The sequence below is a fragment of the Panicum virgatum genome, chromosome 2K (assembly GCF_016808335.1).
Source record: "Panicum virgatum strain AP13 chromosome 2K, P.virgatum_v5, whole genome shotgun sequence".
In the NCBI taxonomy this organism is placed as follows: domain Eukaryota; kingdom Viridiplantae; phylum Streptophyta; class Magnoliopsida; order Poales; family Poaceae; genus Panicum; species Panicum virgatum.
The window spans coordinates 5,887,995-5,909,278 of NC_053137.1; the positions used below are offsets into that span (position 1 = coordinate 5,887,995).

Here is a 21,284-nt window from a genome sequence, read left to right on the forward strand (position 1 = left end):
CTGATGGCTGGTGGACCTCACGTTACTATTGCCCCACTGTTAGCTGCTATGACTCAAGTAACATATACCAGGCGCTGGGTTTGTGGAAGGGCGGCTGCTATTCCTCGGCGCGCCAGCCTGTATCCTTTTCGCGTCTTGCTGGAGGGTAGGCCCACCATGACCATGGCCCTACAAACAGGGAGAGGATGGTGGTCGCAGATGTGTAACTGAGGAGTAAAAAAGAGCTGCCTTGTTGACCTCTCCGCCTCCTAGCCGGCCGATTTGTCGTCTCCATCCCGTCCGAGCAGACCGCACGGTGTGCGGCGCCGTTCCACTGCAGCAGGCGCGTGCGCTCCCTCCTCTGTGCGGCGACGCCCCGCTCCTGTACAGGCGTGCCCTCCCTCCCTCTCCGTCAGCGCCATGATGTCAAGGCTATCTCATCGAAGCAGTTGGCGGAGCTCGTGCCATTCCGTTGGCGCCTACCGTCCTCATCCCAGTCCTGCGACGGTCGCCGAGATAAGTACCTCCCCTCCCTCCACTACCCCTCCCCTCCCTCCACTTCCTCGTCCATCTCGTCTCAGCCCCAAACCCTAGCAGCAACTTTGATTTGCTCTCTTCTTCCGTATGCTTCCTCCTCCTCCCGAGATCATAACGCGGGGATTTGTGGGCTCCGTATCTTTCTTGTGCTTTCTCCTCTCTCGTACGGTCCTAACCTGTGCTGTTTTTGTTCCCACTTTTGCCTTGACCTAATCTGCAACTTCTTCGATTCTTGCCTTGGCCTGATCTGCAACTTTTCGATGGAGGCTGAATGTAGGCACCGCGATGGCCTCAGGTCACCTGGGAGGGTAAGGGTTAGATATCAGCAGCTGGATTGAAGCCTTTTGAGGTGGGTTCATCTCATCTTCTTTGATCCATTTTTTTTCCTGTCCGGGCGCTGCCGCCCTTTACTGAGCGTGACTATTGTGTATTTCCCTTTGCTTGCAGGTTCAGCTAGCCGTGTAGAAAAAAGGATGAGCCCTTACTGAATCAGGTTCTTTTTTCCCTTAAATGAGTTTGCAGTTTCTAGCTTCTTTGTTTCATTTCCCCCCCTACAGATGCTCCATTTCTTATCTTGGTCGGGTTGATATGCTTGAGTAACTTTTAGTTGCAGCCTGCAAGGCAGTTGTTTATAGTTCATAAATTATGATTTGGCTACCTTACTTATATTGCCTCATGTTTTAGGATAGCAGTAGATTTGGAAAATTTGCTCTTTAATAAAAAACAAGTTGAGTTTGCCATGAAAGCTCTGCTCGATTTACCATCACACATCTGGTATTATAAAGTTATAGTAACCATATTCTTGAAAAAAAGGTTTATTTGCATGAAAAGGGACAGTGACCATAATTATATGAAAGATAGCTTGGTTAGCTTGAAAAGGAATGCTGCTCGATTTACCATCACACATCTGCTCGATTTACCATCACACATGTGTTCCTAGAATTTGGCATGTCTGAAATAAGTCCCTTTGCTTTAACTCGATATGCTTATTTGCTCTAGCTGAATTGCACTTATATATTATCTTTATTCCTGTTGCAAGGTGGAGAGTTTATGTCTGTTGTTGCCTGAATCTTCGTGTGGTTGTTGTCTTGGCATTGCAAAGGTGAATTCTTGTTGCTTAGAACAGAGTGGTGACCAAATATTCTATTTTTCCAGTTATTGGCATAAAGAGTAATCATCCAGTCAAACTGTGCAGACTGTTAGAAAAATGATAGTGCCATATGGTTGGCGCTTTTTCTATGTTTTACCTATGATTTCTTCAAACATTTATTTTAATTCTGCACTTAGCATTTGGTTTAAAGTGTCCTTTGTTGAGATAGTAACCATGAAAATTCCTTTCTTGAGATTTTTAAAGTGACAGTTTCAGTTTAGAACTTAGCATTTGGTTTCAGTTTAGTTTCAGAAATCTATTATTGTGAAGTGTCACTTTAAAGTGTCCTAAAAACTCTAATTTCTAAAAATGCTAAAGCTATGGTCACTAAGCAATGTAGGTAGCTCCTGAAAATGCATAACCACTCTGATGGTTTTTTTACCTCTGAATTTGTCTCTTTGTATTTAAATCTGCTATAGTAGTGTCTGAATATGCTATCCATTATAGTGAATTTCAGTTTAACGGATTTGTGCTTCTAGACCGGTTGATAACTCATCATTCCACAAAATTGATAATTAGACACTTGTTTTGTGCTGCTCAGGTCATTTCCTACTCAATCAAGAAAAGCACATTGCTTTAAATTGCTACTGATTTCTGTTGTGGTTTTGCAACAATTTGCAAAGGTTAGTTTACTCTTGATACTTTGATACAATCTTCAGTGCTTAAGTTTAGTGTCTTCCATTTAATGTTTGAAATTGATGTGATGAGCTTAATGTGTTGTTTTTGTATATGCACCAAAAAGGCCCTACATAGAATTTTTTCTTCCCTTATCTTGCTAGGTGCCTCTCTCCTTTTCTATTCGTGTCCTTACTCACATATGCAAATCTTCTCTAATCTTGCTTTATACTACTCGATGCATGGTGGTGGTATATTCTTTTCTTACGCCTAGGCTTACCTTATCTATAAATTATTGTTCTTTTCTATATAATAGTTACCATAAATATTGCCCGTACCTTCTGCCTACCTTTATCTAGGACTATCCTTTGTTCCTATTCTATTATCTGCTATAGGTAGTGAAAGGATCATTGCTTCTTTATTATCCTCCTTATTATCCTCCTGCTACATGTCTATTCTTCTCCTTAGTATTCTGATATTAATTGTAGGTAACCTTAGTGTCTTTTCTAAGTAATATCTTCATTAGGGTCTATTGTGCTATATACATATGTTTGTTCAAAAGGTTTTCATCCTGCTTACTTTCCTGCCTATTAGATTTGCCGGAATTATGGTGGTTTTTTTTTCACATTCTGCTACAACAATTTATATTTATATAGTGGTTGCCGATTATCTTCTAGGTATTGTGTGAGAAGGTCAGTTTAAATGGCTGATAGGTCATGTGAGAGAGTTGCACGGTGTCGTGAAAAAAGAAAAAAAATGACATCTTGCAATCGCACGAGGTCTGAACTCATACATTATATAATTTTATAATGAACAAATTACTGCCCTACTGCTAACTAAACATTTAACATTCAAAACATATTACAATGGTTAGGTTTCTTCAGACGACCATTTTTCCCTACCACCATTCAGGCCTCATGCATTTTCTGACCAGCCAGGCTGTTCTGGACAGCGGTCTGAACAGCCATCCATAGCTAATGAGCCATCATTTGCACGAAAAAGAACAAGTGAGTAAAAAGCAGTGAAAATAAATTTCTGCAGCAAAAACCTAAGTAACTTAATACTTATTGATTGATTAAATTTCACAAAAAAACAGGTGGTAAGTCCTTGATGGACTTTCCTGCAGAAGCTGCAACCTCCAACAAACAACATCGACTTGATAGGATACGCTCTAAAAAAAACTGCAGGCGCTAACTGGTGCTAACATTGGTGAGGAAGTTTTAGTACCAAGGATTGCGCTTAATACAACAGATGTAAAGTGGCCATTCACACTGCAAAGAAGACAATTTCCAGTATGAATATGTTATGCAATGACAATAAATAAAAGTCAGGGACAGACCTTATCAAAGGTTGGCCTTTACCTAAAAAAACATGTGTTTACCCATGGCCAACTTTATGTTGCTGTTTCAAGGTGTACATCTAGAAGTGGCCTTAAAGTCCTAATCGAAAATGATGATGGCACATGTGGCTCAGAAACTCGAAACGTGGTCTATAAAAAAGTCCTTGATGCTGCTAATGCAGCATCAGCTTAGGACTTATGGATGATATCTTTTGAAATGTACATAATTTTGTTCTATTCGTACATATGCAAGTTATTAGTTATTCAATTTCATCAATTTCTCGGGGCTATATCTATTGATCAGTCTTGCTTCTTATGATGTATATTTTTAGCTTCTTTTAGAAAATTGAGTTAAAATTGTAGCCTTTTACTTTACTTGCAGATGGGAGATGTGCTGATTCCAAGTCTCATGACTGGTGATTGCAATGATACCATATGCGTACGTGCTTCTAGGTTTTGGGAATTTTATGATCTGAATGGTGAGACAAAGCTGTTGCATGCTGATCTTGTGCTCCTTGATGAAGAGGTGTTGATCATATTTTCTTTATCTGTACTCCTTCAATAGTGTATAATTTGCCTTATCTGATGTGGTTGAAAACTTTTTATTATAGGGTAACATCATACATGCGCAGATCTACCCCAACGCATTTCAGCGGTTCAAAACATTGATAAAAGAGGGCAATGTCTACAATCTTGCTTGCTTTCGGGTCAAGAAATCAAATGACAAGTACAAACCAGTAACTAATGAAAACATATGATCAGCTTATCAACATAGACTACAATAGAAGAGGTGGTTGAAATTCCACCTGCTTTTCCTATGTTCACCTACTCCCTGACTCCAATAGAGCAACTTCCATCTCGTGTGGACTACAAAGAATACTTCACGGGTAATGTTGTACACTCTCACTATTTAAAGTTTAGATGACCCAGATCATGAGCTAATATATTTATTAACCTTCAAATCAGATGTCATTGGAATAGTCACAGCAATCTCAAATGTCATAACACTAAGAGCAAGAGGAAGACAAAATGATAGTTTGAAGAGGGTTGTCACCATACGCAGTGAAAGGTTAGTTTGTAGATTATGCTGATTTCTTTTATAACACAACAGTGTGATTCTCCTGTGCATATTCTAGTATGCTAATTACTTATATAATACAACAGCAATGCTTCAATGGATGTCGTGCTATGGGGTGAGCGTGCCTCTTCCTTCCCAGCTGAACAAATGCAAAAAGAAGGAGAAGCATTCCCACAAGTTATCATATTTGTTGGTACCATTGTCAAAAAATACGCATGTATGTTTCTAAACGCAGGGCATTCCAATCTATGAAATTAATACTATTCGAAATACATCCTGAGGCATCCAGATTTTTGTGCATCCAGATTTCTTTTTCCCTTGCTGTGTTTGTAGTTCTCTTAATTCGCAATCTTAAGTATATAGTTTGTGCTGATCTTATATGTTCTCTCAGATATCAGCCAACTTGACATACATGAGATGCATGTTCTTTATCTAACCTGCATAACTACTTCTATATAACTTATCAGCGTCTGGAGCAGTCACCTTAGCCGACAATTCACCATGCAAGTGGTACATAAATCCAGATGTTCCTGAGGCGAGAGCTCTTCTATCCAGGTAATATATTTTTCTAATTTGCCTAATTGCATATTCTCGCCTCCTAAATTTATTGTAAACACATTCTTTTTATGTTTTTATTCAGCATTGGAAACACAAATCAACCAATTAGGTGGGATCAGCAAATGACACCAACTAAAGCTACACCTGCTGCTGAACACAAAAATGTTTCTGAAATCAAAGATCTTAATCCCTTCAAATACAAGGTAATACTTGTCTTAATATTTCTGCTGATACAATTCATCAATCCTACCCAACTATAGTATTCTCTATTACTAAATTTTCCTATTTGACTATTTCTCTTGCAGAAAATGGACTTCTTGGTTACTGTGACAATAAGAAAGATTGATAGTTCCTGGTGGTACAACTCTTGCTACAAGTGCGTGAAAACCGCTAAACCTTACGGTGACTTATACAAGTGCACTGACAGTGAATGTAATTATATTGGCAAACCAGTCCAGAGGTAAAATCATATACATGCCCCTTGCCAACTTAATTCTTTCCATGTGATCCTCTACTATTATACTACCTCACATAATCTGCCACTGCCACAGGTACAAGCTAAGCATGATTGCTGGAGATGAGACGGGTGACATAGATTTTATCATGTTTGGAAGGTGGGTTCAGCGTTTGACAAAGAAAACTGCTGATACACTTATCGCTGAGAATCCGCAGGGTTTCATTCCAAATGAGATCACAAGGCTCTTAGAAAAAAAATTCGAATTCAATGTCAGCTTCACAGAAAACACAACAAGCTCCAACAAAGTTTGCTTCCAGGTCAATGCAGTAGTTGGAGAAGTAAACGACACCAATGCTCTCCCACCAACAGGATCTCAGTCATCATCACTTCTGATATCACAGAGTGCTAGCGGTGCTATCCAGCGCACCCCACAGAAAAGCGCTGCCTTCACTTTAACCTCACAATCTTCAGGGGGCCAGCCATGCTTCAAGCACCACACCAACAAAAACAGCTACCAACATCAACGAGTCACAGCTTACTCCACAGAGTTATGGATACAATGATGGGAGTCAGGTCAAAAACTTCCCTTCATTCTGCAAATAAGCTACAACAAAGTTCCTAATATTCTGAAATTTTGTAATCTTGTCTAACTAATATCTACATCTGCAGATCACTCCAACCAAGGAATCAAATATTGTTATAGTACCAACAGAGGAGCAACATACAAAGTCCGTCAATGCTCCAGCTATCCATATTCAAAGTGCAGTTGCAGCACCAACAGATACACAACACAAGAATGATGACACCATTTTGGCTAAGGTAAACTATAATCGCTTAATCTGATTTCTCTCCTTCACTTATCACACTGCAAAGAGTATTGACCTGATAAAATAACAGTACTTCCCCTTTTCAATAAAGCAATTTAATCATGTCCAACTATATTCCATCTATGTGATATTTTGCATCATCTTTCTGCTCCATCCTACAGTCTACTGCTAATCCAAAAGAGTCTAAGTATGCAGTTGGTAATTCTGCAACTAAGACAAGAAAAAGGTCTGTATTGTCAACACAGATTTGTTTTTTAATATCATGTCAAATAATAATCTCATATCTAACATGTCTAATTTTTAGGTCCCGCCCCTCACCCAGGCAAAAAATTGCTAAAAAACTGCTGCTTGATGAACACGCTGAAAATGAAGATGATGACTGTGGCCATGACACAGCCAAGCCTAGGTATGCTCTTGCTACAAACTTCAAATGAGACATAGATCAGCTGCAGATAGCTATACTTGATCAAAAAGTAATATCTTTATTAGTCTTCACCAATTTATGCGTTTGCTACATCACAATATTTATTAAGTTAAATCTGAATATAAATTTTCTTATTAATCAAAAAATCTTTCTGTGCTTGACCTTGCAAAAACATTTTTTGTTTAAGTACTTCTGCCATGTCTACAATATTGAATTGTTGTTTCATGTTATCTTCAACTATTTTATAACTAACAACTGTTCTTGATAACTACATTTGCAGTTCCAGCGCAGATGATTAGAATGAAGATGCACATCAGCTCATTTTGTGTTTTCCCAGCTGCAGCCATGTCTAGACCTACATCTAATGAAGTGCTATTACGTGCAATGTACTCTCTTTTGGATACTTTTATGGCTGCAAACTGTGCTATTTCTAAGTCCTCTCTAATTTATTAGTACTCACTTTTATTTGGATTAGTATTCTCAGCTACCTACAAAAATATTTGGTAGTTACTAATGCTGATCCTCAATTGTAATATATGGCTTGACATAACCCATCGGCTGCACATACCATTCAATCAGTAATACTACTGCTGGTGTTAGGATTTATATTTGGCTGAGCAATTGCTATTACTTTGTTTGTCGATCAAAACATTGTTGTACTATACTCCTAATATCTGAATAGCTAGATCTTATTATCTATTATGCAAAGCTACTATGTACAGTTCCAACATTTCTATTTTTCCATTTGCTGTCTTATGCTATGTTTACTCGTATACATAAATGTGTTATATTTCTATTGAAGAAACTGGTGCTAGAGCGCGCAACGTGCTCGTTATGTTCTAGTGAACTGAATGGGAGCAAGTCAAGTGATCAATCTCTGGCCTCTGCTCTGTCATCAGAGTCTACAGCGGCAGTCGGACACCGACACCGTTGAGCTCCAAGCCTCCAACACCGTCCTGGACCTGTTCTCTGCAGGCCGGAGGCCCACCAGGTCTTAGAGGCCCATGATTTAGAAAAAGCCCATCGGGAGCCCAGGCCGGATCCATGTCGGGCTCATCTGGGGCATGAGCTGTATAAATCCGCAGCCCCGCTCACGCCGCCGCGCAGAAACCCTAGCCTCCGCCCCCCGCCGCCGCCAGTCATCCCCTTCCTCCTCGGGCTCGCTCTCCCTCCCTCGTCGATCCAGGTAACGAGCCGATCCTCTTCTGCTACATCTCTTCCCTCCACGCAGCTTCCGAACGGTAGTAGAATGGTCCGGCTGCTACTTCTTCTAGGCCTCTAGTTCTCGTTGCTGCCTTGATGGGCTAGGGGTGCCAAGTGCGTATTTTGCTTGCTGATGCCGTGTAGTAGATGTTGATCTGGTGAGAATCGCTAGCCATGCTATTCCTGTGCGCTGGGTTCTGATGTTGGCGAGTGATAAATTCGCCTGGGGGCATTTTGAACATGCGTCTAGTCGTGGAAAGCCTCGGCTAATATTTTTTCTGGATCTCTTCAGCGTAAACGTCGACTAGTGTTATGCAGCAGGCGCACTAGTTTAGGTGTTTCACCTGATATTAGTTTGTGTTTTTTTTCTATTATTATGCTGTCTGATAGATTCATGGCTAGTTGTTAATCTGATTCTGCTTCTCTTATCACTTCACTTCACTTGTCAAACCAAATGACTAAAAATTGGGATCTAACTGTCATGACTGTTTTTGGTTTGAGCAGGATGAAGTTTGTTGCTGCCTATCTGCTTGCTGTCCTCGCTGGCAACCCCAGCCCCTCTGCGGAGGATTTGTCGGCCATCCTGGAGTCCGGTAATCTGACTTAACTGACTGCTTTTTTTTTTTGGAAAAACAACTGACTGCCATTTCAAGGAGTGAAAATGATCCAGTGGGTCTTTTAGCTAGTTATGCTTGTATTATGGAAAAATGCCTCTTCCTTGAATTTATAAAAAAATCTGCTCAATGGGTTTGTAAAATTTCTGCTTGCCTTTATAATAAAGTTGTCAGTTTTGCCTGAGTAGCCTTGCCTACTCCAATGTAGGAATTGTGTCCAATGGGTTTTTAATATACTCTGGTTAACAAGTCTAAGAAAAGTTTATTTGATTCTTAATTGTTTGTGATACTGTATTATCTGTTTTAGTGCTTTAGATGTGCTTGATGCTTATAATTCATATGTAGCAGAAGCATCTAACCCTATAATTTCTACCTGTATGTGTCGCAGTTGGCTGTGAAATTGACAATGAAAAGATGGAGCTCCTGCTGTCCCAACTGAGTGGGAAGGACATTACTGAGCTCATCGCTGCAGGCAGGGAGAAGTTTGCTTCCGTCCCATGCGGCGGTGGTGGTGTGGCTGTCGCAGCAGCTGCCCCAGCTGCTGGTGGAGCTGCTCCTGCGGCTGAGGCGAAGAAGGAAGAGAAGGTGGAGGAGAAGGAAGAAAGCGATGATGTAAGATCACTCCTCTTGCCATTGTTTCCCAGTTGTTTTTGTAGCATTTTCTGCAAAGATCCTGTGGAACTCTGTTTTTGAAAAATAGCTAGTTACCATTTTCAATGATCATATGCCATATCACTTGAATGTCATGTTGCTATTCCATCTGTTTTTATCCTTCCTGTTTTTTTATATAAATCCAAAATCCAAAGGCTTGATTATTTTGAATATGTATTTACAGGACATGGGCTTCAGCCTCTTCGACTAGGCTCGTGCAGTTATCAGAGTTGTCTTTTGGTCAGAAAAAATCAAGAGTCATGATGTTTGGATTTCAACCATGTTTTATTTTGCTAATCACCGGAACAACTGTTGCTGTCTTGAATCTTGATATGTAGTAATTCAGATGTAGGTTACTATGCTGGTTGGGGTTTACTGCTGAACCAGAGTTTTCACTATCCTATATATCAGATGAATGAATTGGTTGCCCAAAAGTTTCTTTGCTGTTTGAAGCACCAACTTGTTCTTTGCTATGATTTGTAATACCTGTGTATCGAGCTCTGATGATTGTCTCCAGTTTGGGGCATGCATCCCATTTCTCTTCATTGTGCTAAAGTTTATAAGCTCAAGGTTAAACCTTATTTAACCTGAACTGCTTCTGCGGGTGCCCAGCTATGAAATTTGCCAAGGCGCCCAAATTCGGTCAGAAAGTGGTACATCATGAGTGATGCCGGCCAAGGAGGCTTGCCTGGTTCAGTGAGTCATCACGTCGTCTCACAGTGCCACCCAAAATTTGGCCGAACTTGCTGTCAGTGTCATCTGATTTTGAAGATTATAGGACACCCAAAATTTTGTTCCAAAACTTTGCGGTTATCTGATTTTGAAGATACAGGAGTCTGAGTATGCCCTTATGTTGCTACTTAGCAGCGATTGCTAAAATAGTATTCAGTATGACACACAGCATTGCATTGGTGATATGGCGGTGTTGATCTTTGTTTTGGGTGGATGGTGTAGCATCAGCATCTTTGTTTGGTAGTTCTTTTGTAGTTTGTTTGCAAAAGATTATTAATCAGGGGAGGAGATATTAGCACTACAAGGTTGAGCAGAAAGTCTATGGGCAGAAGCCATATATAAACAGAGGATACGAAGCATTTTTTTTTTGCAACTTCATGGACTTGCAGCTCGGATGCACTTCAGCCTGTTTGGTTGAAGTATCAAGTATCTGTTCGGTTATGCAGGTAGTTGCATTTTCTGGAGGGCTAGATATTTAGAAACTGATGTTCTGAATAAATCATCATTTTTAATCTAAAATATTTAGAAAGCTATTTTCGTTATCAATCCTTGGTTAGAGAGAAATGTGGAATAGAGGATGGCTACATTTGGATAGTCACTTAGAAAAACTATTGGAGGGTATTTTTCTAAGAAAATATCTATTTCTTATAATAAAGAAAGATATAGAGTCGCTTGAAGTTGCCTACATGCTCCTCTTTTGCCTCATAGTTGGTAAGTAGAACATATATGTAGGATAGTCAAATGCAGCAGATGGCATGCTAGTCTTTCATACTGAAAAACAGCGTCGTAGGGTAATGGGGATGCCAAGAATCATCACTTTGGTTAGTCCCTAAAATAATACAAACTCAAAACTCATGCCAAGAATCATCATCATCATCTCGGTACTTACATTTGATTATACTGAATTTGTGCAGCTGACCTCTATAATGCAAAGCACCCTCTATCCATGTGCACAGATGACTGTGGCCTGTTTTCAACAAGCCTCTCAAATGAGTATTACCTCGTTGCAGCCACTTTTGGTATGCTCTCTTCTATAACGAAGCAAATTTAAAAGCAGTGGATCTATTTCTAATCCTGACCTGACATGACCTGCATGCTTTCGATAGGTCTCAGCAAGCCTGAGCTGTTTCTCCTAGCTCAGGAAGCATTGCAGTTTATTTTTGCTGATGAAAATGTGAAGATGTCTCTGAAGGAGGTGTTCAAGCATGCCGAGAAGAGATTGACGATGTTGTCTGATACTGGCGTGCCAAACTGATGTGTGAGCCTCTTAGATCAGTATGAACACAATTGTGTGATATATGCAAAAAACAAAATGTATAGGCGTGTTATTTCTTGTTTATGTATGGATTATGTATTATTTTTCAAGGTTAAGAAGAAATATAGTCAAAGAGGTAATCAGCATCAAGATGTGGCACAAAAGACTATGGAGGTGGGGAAGGAGATGATAAGTTGGTTTGCCCCTAAAGATGACCCAGCTCAAGAATTAGTGTGTTATGTGCCAACTTATGTGTGTCTAGCTGTTTTAGGATTTGTCTCCTATACTCTCTAGCAACCCTGCTCAAAATTGTCCCTATTGCATGGTTTTTATTCACTTGGAGGAATATCAGTTTTCTTCTGCATTGTCCTTCTGATTGGAATAGTGGTTTGGCAGCCTAAAACTGTAGCACAACTGATCAAATGGAGATCGATCTGAGCCTTTGCTGTGGCCGTAGCTGCCGCATTTGTGACTACTCATGCCACCTATGGCTTTTGTTTCCGGTAGGACCAATCTGAAGTCATGAAAGGCTGGCACCTTGCTTCACCTGACACAAGGCTGAAAATGTTCTCTTTTCATGCTCCATAATGCTAAGCATTTTCAGTTTGATAATATTTTGCTGTTATTACTGCCAGCCATCCTTGCATGCTTCTCTCTCTTAACTGAAATAGTAGTGCTCCTGGCTCCTGCAAGTTCTTCAAAAAGAAAAATTCTAGACAATTAGAGGAAGATCCACTGATAGTCTGATACAACTGCTCAAGGGAATCAATCAATGCAGTCACAGCTGGATGCTTGGCGATCGAGCAGTAAGGACGGCGGCCGCGCTGCTTCCTGGGAGAAGTCAGTATGTGCAACGAGCGCCGTCGTCGCTGGCACCACAGTTCAGGACCCACCTCCGCCGGCCGCCGCGCGCTGCGCGCGGCCGCCGTCCTCCTCGGATCCTCCACACCGACCAGCCGTCGCATCTGGGTGTTGCGCGTTACACCGGCGGCCGGCCACCGCGCGGCGCGCCGTCCTCCTTCGTCGGCTCGTCGCGCCTGGCCTAACGCGCGCGGGCGGGCGGCGCTTCTCAAACGGTGCAGGGCGGCTGGTGTAGGCGCCGCCGCCAACAGTTCCCGGACACCTTGGATCCTCTTCCTGGCTTCCCTCGCCGCTTCCCAGCTCACTGGCAGGAAGCCATGGCCGGCGGACCCCGAGTCGCCGGTCCGCCGCTACCATGTCGGGCGGACGCTATTTGGTCCAGGGCTGGACGGTATTTCATTTACCGTCCACCCCCTGGGTGTCTCAGAGCCGTCCGTTTCTTACTCAACGGTCGAGATTTAGCAGACGACAGTCAAAACGATTCGAACAGGTCATTCCGTCGCGCCCCCTCGCCTCGACACTGCCAGCGGCACGCCGCGGCCGACGTGGAAGTCGCGTCGCCGCCAGCATCGCCGAGGTGGACGTCTCGATCTCGTCGGAGCCGGGGCACCCCGTGTTCCGAAGCATCCACCGCCGAGCACTGGGTGCGCGAGGTGCGCTTGCCGGGGAGGCGCGGCTGCAGGCACTGGCTCAGGACGGTGAACACCGCACTCACCGCCGGGTCCGCGGCGCACGACGCCGACATCATTGCCATCGCCACGCGCAGGGGCCTGCCTCAACTGCCGAGACTCCGCGTGCGGCGGCCACACTCCTCCACACCACACCGACCTGATGTAGCCTCCGGCAAGGCGCACCTGGCTGCTGCGCGTCGCACCGGCCAGGCAGCCACCGCGCGGCGCGGCATCCTCCGGTTTTCCGGCCGATTGAATGGCCGCTCCACCGGCGGTTGTCGTTGCGCCTGGCCTAAGGCTCTCCGCACTCGTCACTCTCTAAATTCACTCTCTAAAAGGAATATTCTTGTCTAGTCATCGAGATTCTCCTCTCTATATTCAGTTTTGCTGCACCCGTTCACTCTCTATATCTCCACTCTATACCAACTACCAGCACACGGGCCCACACGTCAGATAATTTTTTACCGCCGTCGGCGTCCTCTCTCCCTCCCCGCTCTCTCTCGTTCTCCTCCCCTGCTCCCCCCACCGGCACGCCGCCCCCTCTCCTACGGCCTCCCGCCGGCGCGCCGCCCCCTCTCCTACGGCCTCCCGCCGGCGCGCCGCCCCCTCTCCTACGGCCTCCCGCCGGCACACCGCCCCCTCTACTCCCTTCTCCTCCCTCCCTTCCACTCGACTCCGCGCCCCTCTCCGCGCGGCAGGAGCCCGCGCCGGCCAGATCCCACGGCGGGGCGGGGCGGCGGCCTCCGGCCTCCCCTGCGCCGCGTCCCGCGCGGCGGGGGCGGTGCTCGGCGCGGCCCCAGGCGACGCCGCGGGCGGAGCGCGCACCCGTGAGCAGGCGAGCGGGCACGAGGACCTAGCTGCAGCGGCGTGTCGCTGGCAGCCATCCCGGCGGAGGCGCACGGCCTTGTCGGCGCGCGGCCACCCGCGTCGTGTCCCAGCGCCTGGCGCTGCCCGTGTGGGGCAAGCGGCAGCTTATCGTCATGGACGACTACACCAGCTCGTTGCGAAGGTATTGGCTGGAGGAGGAGGAGGAAGACGATGATATGGATTTCTTGTTTGATGAAGATGAAGAGGAGGCCATGACATACAACCATCTGCTGCAAGCAGAGAGCTCTCGCAGGCGCCGTCGATCCGATGCGCCACCAAAGGTCATTCGGCAGAGAGACCTTCCTTCTGGTCACAGGAGGATTAAAGCTGACTACTTCGTTGCAGATCCTGTTTACAATGATAAGCAGTTTCGTCGAAGGTAAACTTGAGCATATTTCGGACACCGATGGCTCTATGTATGCAGTAGCTCATATGATAAGTGGTCTTGCAGGTTTCGGATGTGTAGGCATTTATTCAAACACATCAAAGAGGCGGTAAAAAATTATGATAACTACTTTAGAAAAAGGTGTGATGCCACTGGCAAGGTCAGTTCACGGGCCGAGGGAAACATCCGACTATGATCTTAGAGGCGGTTGCATCGCATGATCTATGGATTTGGCATGCATACTTTGGGATGCCTGGGAGTAACAATGACATTAACGTTCTTCATAGATCCCCTATATTCTCCTCTTACCTGAGGGGTCGTTCTGCCCCTGTGGAATTTGTAGTCAATGGGACGAACTATAACATGGGATATTACCTAGCCGATGGGATTTACCCAGAGTGGGCAGGGTTTGTTAAGAGTATTCGGCACCCCATGGAGCAAAAGACGCGACACTTTGCACAGCAACAGGAGAGTGCAAGAAAGGATATAGAACGTGCATTTGGTGTGCTGCAAACTCGGTTTGCAGTGATCCGAGGACCCGCATATGGTTGGCACCGTGACCAGATTAATGATATAATGATGACTTGTATTATTTTGCATAACATGATAGTTGAGGATGAACAAGAGAATGCCCATAACACTGATTTCTTGGACATCGGCCAACTAGCTGTTCCATATCCGAACAATCCAGATAGGCAGGCCTTTGTTGCAGCAAGCCATAGGCTGCATGACCGAACCATGCACTTTCAGCTACAAAGTGATCTCATAGAGCACCAGTGGTTTAGGCTGGGATCTCTTCATCAGTAGATTGTTCAGTTTTATTAGTGTGTGGTCATGTAATATTATTCAGGACTTGTTATATCATTCAGGACTTGTTATATCATTCAGGACTTGTTATATTATTCATGAGTTCAGAAGAATGTTTCTTGCTAGATGCCATGGGGTGAGGCAACAGGTTTACATAGCATTGCTGGTCTGCAAAACTGTTAACCCACCGAAAGGCCTCATGTGGAGAAGTGGATATGAACTTCAAATCCTTTTGGGTTCTTCTAGGCTTCATAAAGCAGGAGAGCCCACTGCCACCTGGCTGCCCCATTGCAGCATAGGGTGGAACCAGCTGTCTACCTTGGGGAAACCAGGATGGAGGAGCTTGGTACATGTACATGTACGGGTTGCAGGCACCCGGGTAGGGAGGAATGTTGCCACCAGGAAAACCTCCCTGTGACCCATCATTGGATTGGTTAGGGTCCATCCTGAAATCACAGTCGAAAGACATATATCAGTGATCATTTAAATTCAATCTTGCATATTCTGGCATAATTGCACATAAGGCATATACTTGGTTCATTGTAAACATGGTGACATTTGGGTTACGTTTCCTTTGTGTTGGACCTGCAACTAAATTCCTTACACTATTCTGAACAACTATAACATAAGACTAAACATTTGGGTTGACAGTAAACAAGTTCAGTTCTGCGTCCTCTATAATTTCATATTGCAATGGAAGTACTACATCATACTGAACTAAATTGCATCCATCTTCAGTTAGTTTCAATCAGCAACTAGTGATTGAAATTGCATTGCTTTCTACTCACTGCAGATAGCAAATGCTAAACAATATGTACAAGTAACAAATTGCATTGCTTTACACTCAAATGCTGATAGTGCATATTGGCCATCGCAGGGCTACAAAGGGAGATACCTGAGTTTTCTAGGACGCCAGCTCGAGCGCCCGGTCGAGCTCTCCTCGGATGTGGCCGACCGAACTGGTGAACTCCGCCGCCGCCGCTTCCGCCCACGGCGCGACACGCTCCCCTTCCCCAGGATGGCCTTGCGGGATACGACGGGAGGCGGGCCACCCCCGCGCAGATCCGGTCTTCCCAGGACCGGATCCGGCGCGGATGCCGGCGGATCCGCCGCGGCAGGCCGCGATTTCCCGGCGGCGCCGCACTTCCTCAACCCACGACCGGCGCCGGTGCAAGGAAAGGGCGGCGGCGGCGATTCACTTCACATCTGGAGCCCGCGGCCTCCTCTTCCTCGACCTCGAGCCCGCGGCGCTCCTCTTCCTCGACCTCGAGCCCGCGGCGGCAGCGCCTTGCGCTTGCGGAAGTCGCGGGGCCAGGCCGTCGAAGGTGGACGAGGGGGTGGGGGGGGTGGGGGCGGGGGGGGGGGGGGGGGCGGCAGGAAGGGCCGCGCGTGGGCGAGGGGTTGGGGGGGGGGGGGTGGCTCGGACGGTTGGGGACGACGGGCGCGAGGACGAGATACAGAGTGAACTGGAGGCGCGCTGGGAGTACAGAGCGGAGGATGCGGCGGAATCTTACCGCGCGGGATAGAGAGCCCCGCTGCGGGCTTTTTCTCTGTAAAGTCACACTGTAAATCATGTAGCGTTTGTTTTAGAGAGCCCACTGCGGGCAGCCTAACGCGCTCACGGCGTGGGGCGCTCCTCTTCCTGGTTTCCCTCGCCGTCTCCCAGGCAACTCACCGGCAGGAAGCTATTTGGTTTACCGTCCGGGGTGGACGGTATTTCATTTACCGTCCACCCCTGGTACATGGGAGCCGTTTGATCCTGACGCAACGGCCGATATTCAACAGGTGACGCCAGCCGCCGCTTGATTGTCTGACACTCTGACTGCGCCGCCATGGTCGCGTGATTCCGAAGTGCGACGCCGCGCCCGCCCGGGTCCGGCCGGCCTTGCTGCGCCGCCAATCGAGATCCGGCTGGCTACGTTCTCGCGTTGTTCCGACCGAGTTCCGTTCATCTCAGCTGTAGTGGAGGAGAGCGAGAGTCACCTCCTGTCATGGTTCTGTTCTGGGAGTCGGCGCCATGGGACTATGGGAGCCGGCCAATACACTGAGCCCTGTCGCGGTGTGCTTGGAGCCTTGGACAGGCCGGTCGGCGAGCGCGCCCTCCGCAGCACACGCCGATGGGACACCGGGACAAGAGACAACATGGTCGCTGCTTTAGTCGCAAACAAGCGGGAACGCCTTGCTCACCGTCGACGTCGAGGGCAGGGCCGCTGCGCTTCTCTGCTTCCCCTTGCCGGCCGCCGCCACCCAAATCAAAGCAAACGCACGCGACGCGGTGGTGGTGTGGCGCGTCGTGGCCGGAAGCCGTAGCCCGTGTGAATAGCAGGGTCGCTGCTTTTCCCCGAGGCCACGGCCGCTGCTTCGTGCCATGGCGTGGAGACCTACACCGCCGCCCGCCCGCCCGCGGCCTCCTACCTCCACGCCGACCTGCAGCGGCCTCCGGCACGACCCTTCGGTGTTGCACGTTGCACCGCGGCATCCTCCGCGGTTTTCCGATTGGGAGCTCGGAGCAACAGGAACCATGATCGCTGCTCCAGTGCTCCACCGGCGGGCGTCGCGCCTGGTCTAACCTGCCTGGCGCCGCCGCCGCCCCCGCCGGGGTCCCAGTCACTCAGATCGGCTTCTCTTCTTGGCTTCCCTCGTCGTCTCCCTGCCCACTGCAGGAAGCTGTGGCTGGCCGCCGGCGTACCCCGAGTTGCCGCGAACGCAGAGGGCGGACGTTGTTTCGTTTACCGTCCGGGGGTCGGGGGTGGACCGTCCACCCCTGGGTACCTGAGAGCCGTTCGATCCCTACGAAACAGTCGAGATTCAGCGAGGATACACGATACGGACGTCCTCTGTCGCGGCTCGCGCTCCCTCGGCTGTCTGGCTGGATTACGCAGGCGCCGGCGTGGCTGCCCGCCGATTCGGACGCGACGGCAGCGGCGCGCCGTGGCCGGCCTGGAAGTCGCTGGCGGCATCGCCGTGGTAGACGACCGCTGACTGCCGAACCCGTGCCGCCGGAACTCCGAACGAAGTTTCGCGAACGGAGCGCACCGTACCGGCGGCGACGTTCTGTTCCAAGGAAGCCGGCATGGCTGCCGCCCGCGCCGGCCGGGGCTCCATCGGATCTCTGCCGCTTCGCCACGTTGGTGCCCGGCGAGGTTTCCAAGTGTGCCGCGACGCCAGGCATGAGCCATGCCGACCTGCTTCAAGCTCTTGCGCCGCCCCCCCTTCGTGATCTCGCTGGCAACGTTTTATTTCGCTGGCAACGGCGAGCGGTGAGAGCGCGCTGACTCTTATTTTGGGGACACTGAAGCCAAACCCAAAGATGCGAGAGCTCTGCGACGAACTAGAGGGTAATTGATCATTTCTTTTTCTTCCTGCAAGCTAATGCCTTTTTTTTCTTTTGGAAATTCTGCTGATTTGTTAATATAAAGTTATAAACAGTTAATCGCACCCCATCATGTGTTGGTTGCTGACAAATATTGTTAGTTATTAGACAGTCGAATGTGTTCGCGAATAGTATGCAAGTATATGACGCTGCTCGCCTGCACATATGGAATCGCATTCACAAACTGAAGAGAAGAACAAGAATGAACTGTAATGGAAAAGGAAATGAAAGAGCACGTCTGAAGTTTTGAACTCAATATAGGCGCTCGCAGAGATCAACCGGACTGCATGTTGGTGCAGTGGTTGAGAACTAATAACAAAGCTTGAAAGATAAAAAAAGACATCAGGGTCATGTAGAAAAAGTCTGTCAGGTAGAAAAGGGCCACCAACCTGTATTAGGAAAGCCGTATCAACTACTAATGTTGTAACAACACCAAATACCAAACCCAAAACTCCATTTGCTACTGCAGAAGAACCAATGTCGACGTCCATCTGTCAAAAACAAACACCCTGAGTCCTGAGATGTATTGCCTTTTTTCACGAAAGACCGAAACCTTTAATTGTAAGACTTAGCCCTTTTGGACATGCCCAAACAAAGCACCCCGAGATTAATCTTTTTAAGCAAAACAAGGAAGAAAACACAAGCAATGTATTAGGACATAGTTCAAGTATAACATTACTTACTCGCCTCCAAATACCCAGGACCTCGTACGCAGCTACAATCCACAGCCTTTCCCAATTCCCAGCAAACAAGGGGTGCTGCCAACACTCTGCCGCAAACAAGAGTTCCTATATGATGCATGATGTATCGATATAAATTTTGGAGGAAAGTTAACATGAGGCTGTACCTCATAGTAACTTTCCTTGCGTAACTATCTACAAATTCATATTGTTTTATGTACGTATTGCTTCAAAAGGCATCAAATAGCGGCCAGCTTTTAAAGGTTATTAACTTGTAGAGGGGTTTCTAGAGCAGTTGAGTACTCCAGGACAGTGAGGCAGCAAGGATAACGAAAGCAGGTAGGGATGGCACCCGCGGATGTGGGTGCGGGTTTGATGAAAACCCGCCCGTAGTCAAACCCGCGGGGTTGGAAAAGACCCGCCCGTAGGTAGACCCGCGGGTGCATTTCTACACCCGCACCCGCACCCGCGGGTTTCGGGCGCCCGCGGGTGTGACAAAAGATATAATAAAAATGCACAAATCCTTTAATTTAAATAGTCAAATATTACATTTCTATAAGTAATAAGGGCAAACTAACAACAAATTCCCAAATTCAAAGTATTAACGACAAACTAACAATAAATCTATAAATTTTTGTGCTCATTTTATAGTTAGGATAGTTGGAATAAGCCTTACCTAAGCACGTTGGGTTAGAGTTTCTTTGTTTGTGGATGGGTGCGGGTCCACCCGCGGGTGGAATCTCAAACCCGCACCCGCACCCGTCGGGTCTAAAATCCGCGGGTGCAATTGCCATCCCTAAGCAGGAGGAACATCGGATGAGAAAAAGGCTAGAGCCATGTTTGGATGGTGGGGTAAAGGGGTAAAAGAGATAAATTTGGCCTCATTTACCCCTAAAAATTCAAAGGTGTAGGGCAAATGTGCCTTTTTACCCATTTGCCCCCTCTTTACCCTTTTACCCCTTGGAGACTGTTAAATTGGAGTAAAACTAGGTAAATGAGGGGCATTAATTGCTATTTCCAATCACTTTTACCCTTATTTTATTTCTAAATCCAAACATCCAATGTAATAAATTAGTTAGGGGTGAGGTGTAAAACAGGTAAATCATTACCCTAAAATCCAAAGAGGGCCTAGGTTATCAAGATGACCCGGGACTGGTGGGAGGCGGACGACGGGATAGGTGAATGAAGTCTCATGAAACTGGTGAATTAGACGTGCCTGCTATTTTTGATTAAATACAAGAGATGGGCAGTAGAAAGAAATTTGCATTTTTTTTCATAAACTATTCGGAAATATGTTACACCCTTTTTCATTTTCTTTTATACATCCCACCTAGCGAAGAAAGTCATTGCACGAATGGAAGTTCATTAGGACATCCAGATGTCTCCAATGTGGCACTTTAGCTAGTACATACTACTAATATCTATAATAATTTTTTGTTTTCTAATAAAAATTATAGGGATCAGCAGATTAAAAAAAACCTTCCATAAAAGCTTTGTGTCCCAATTTTGGGCCCTGTTTGGTTCGTTTTTGTGCTAGGAACAGTAATAGTTTGACCGTTAATTATGGTGTCAAATAAAATCAGTTTATAAAATTAACTTCAGAACCCCTGTGCTAGGAACCCTGAAGAATCTAATAAGGTCTTTGAGTGCGTGATTAGAGGATAGTCACTGTAGCATAACTGTAGCCAATCATCGATTAATTACCGTCATTAGATTCGTCGCAAAAAATTACACCTATCTCTGAAAAAAATTCACAAATAGACTTCGTTTAGTACTCCATATATACGAAATTCTTCTCTTGAAAAACGTGCCAGCTAGTTACTAGCAACCAAAGCCTGAATTTTCCCGTAAAAGCATCAGCCGGTTGAGATTCTCCGAAGAAATGCACGCCAACTGCCCAGAGGCTATTGCTCCTTGGAAATGACAGGGCTGCTCCCCGGCTAGGCAGCTTGCAGCGCACAACGCCGCACGGAGCTCGAGGTTGGCCGCCGGCCTATTAATGGGGAGGCTCGCTGGTTGGCTTCGCCCACAAGCCTGCCCTCCAAGGCTGTGTTTAGTTCCATGATTAATTAATAATTAATGGATGGTTACTGTAGTATTACTGTTGCAAATCATGAATTAAATAGGCTCATTAGATTCGTCCCGCGATTTACAGCCTATTCATATAAAGAGTTTTGTAAATAGACTTCATTTAGTACTTCAAATTAGCAAGATTCTTTCG

At 46.1% G+C, this 21,284-nt stretch overlaps 2 protein-coding genes across 4 annotated transcripts; both read left to right on the plus strand.

Annotated features, from left to right (window-relative positions):
- Positions 1-328: 328 nt before the first annotated feature.
- Positions 329-7,666, plus strand: LOC120663353 (replication factor A protein 1-like). Of its 3 annotated transcripts, XM_039942166.1 has the most exons (16): positions 329-865; positions 964-1,009; positions 1,556-1,618; positions 2,208-2,289; positions 4,003-4,146; positions 4,232-4,410; positions 4,587-4,689; positions 4,785-4,915; positions 5,166-5,253; positions 5,339-5,459; positions 5,562-5,716; positions 5,808-6,286; positions 6,383-6,532; positions 6,702-6,766; positions 6,845-6,946; positions 7,245-7,666. In XM_039942166.1, the coding sequence occupies exons 6-12, from the start codon at positions 4,365-4,367 to the stop codon at positions 6,274-6,276; spliced, it is 1,113 nt and encodes a 370-aa protein (XP_039798100.1). In that variant the 5' UTR covers positions 329-865; positions 964-1,009; positions 1,556-1,618; positions 2,208-2,289; positions 4,003-4,146; positions 4,232-4,364; the 3' UTR covers positions 6,277-6,286; positions 6,383-6,532; positions 6,702-6,766; positions 6,845-6,946; positions 7,245-7,666. The 3 variants fall into 3 exon arrangements, with proteins under 3 accessions (XP_039798100.1, XP_039798089.1, XP_039798096.1); XM_039942155.1 differs by lacking the exons at positions 329-865; positions 964-1,009; positions 1,556-1,618; positions 2,208-2,289; positions 4,003-4,146 and having other exon boundaries at positions 4,232-4,507; XM_039942162.1 differs by lacking the exons at positions 329-865; positions 964-1,009; positions 1,556-1,618; ... (1 more) ...; positions 4,003-4,146; positions 6,702-6,766 and having other exon boundaries at positions 4,232-4,507.
- A 332-nt stretch (positions 7,667-7,998) lies between these two features.
- LOC120663374 (60S acidic ribosomal protein P2A-like) lies at positions 7,999-9,880 on the plus strand. Its single transcript, XM_039942176.1, has 4 exons — positions 7,999-8,150; positions 8,672-8,760; positions 9,170-9,393; positions 9,617-9,880. The coding sequence occupies exons 1-4, from the start codon at positions 8,029-8,031 to the stop codon at positions 9,641-9,643; spliced, it is 462 nt and encodes a 153-aa protein (XP_039798110.1). The 5' UTR covers positions 7,999-8,028; the 3' UTR covers positions 9,644-9,880.
- The last annotated feature ends 11,404 nt before the right edge of the window (positions 9,881-21,284 follow it).

Excerpts from the sequence above, each read along its gene's own strand:
- LOC120663353 (XM_039942155.1), top strand. The coding sequence starts at position 4,438 with ATGTTCACCTACTCCCTGACTCCAATAGAGCAACTTCCATCTCGTGTG. Across the intron at positions 5,254-5,338 it reads GCGAGAGCTCTTCTATCCAG|CATTGGAAACACAAATCAAC; the intron begins GTAATATATTTT and ends GTTTTTATTCAG. Across the intron at positions 5,460-5,561 it reads TTAATCCCTTCAAATACAAG|AAAATGGACTTCTTGGTTAC; the intron begins GTAATACTTGTC and ends TTTCTCTTGCAG.
- LOC120663374 (XM_039942176.1), top strand. The coding sequence starts at position 8,029 with ATGAGCTGTATAAATCCGCAGCCCCGCTCACGCCGCCGCGCAGAAACC. Across the intron at positions 8,761-9,169 it reads GTCGGCCATCCTGGAGTCCG|TTGGCTGTGAAATTGACAAT; the intron begins GTAATCTGACTT and ends TATGTGTCGCAG. Across the intron at positions 9,394-9,616 it reads AGAAGGAAGAAAGCGATGAT|GACATGGGCTTCAGCCTCTT; the intron begins GTAAGATCACTC and ends ATGTATTTACAG.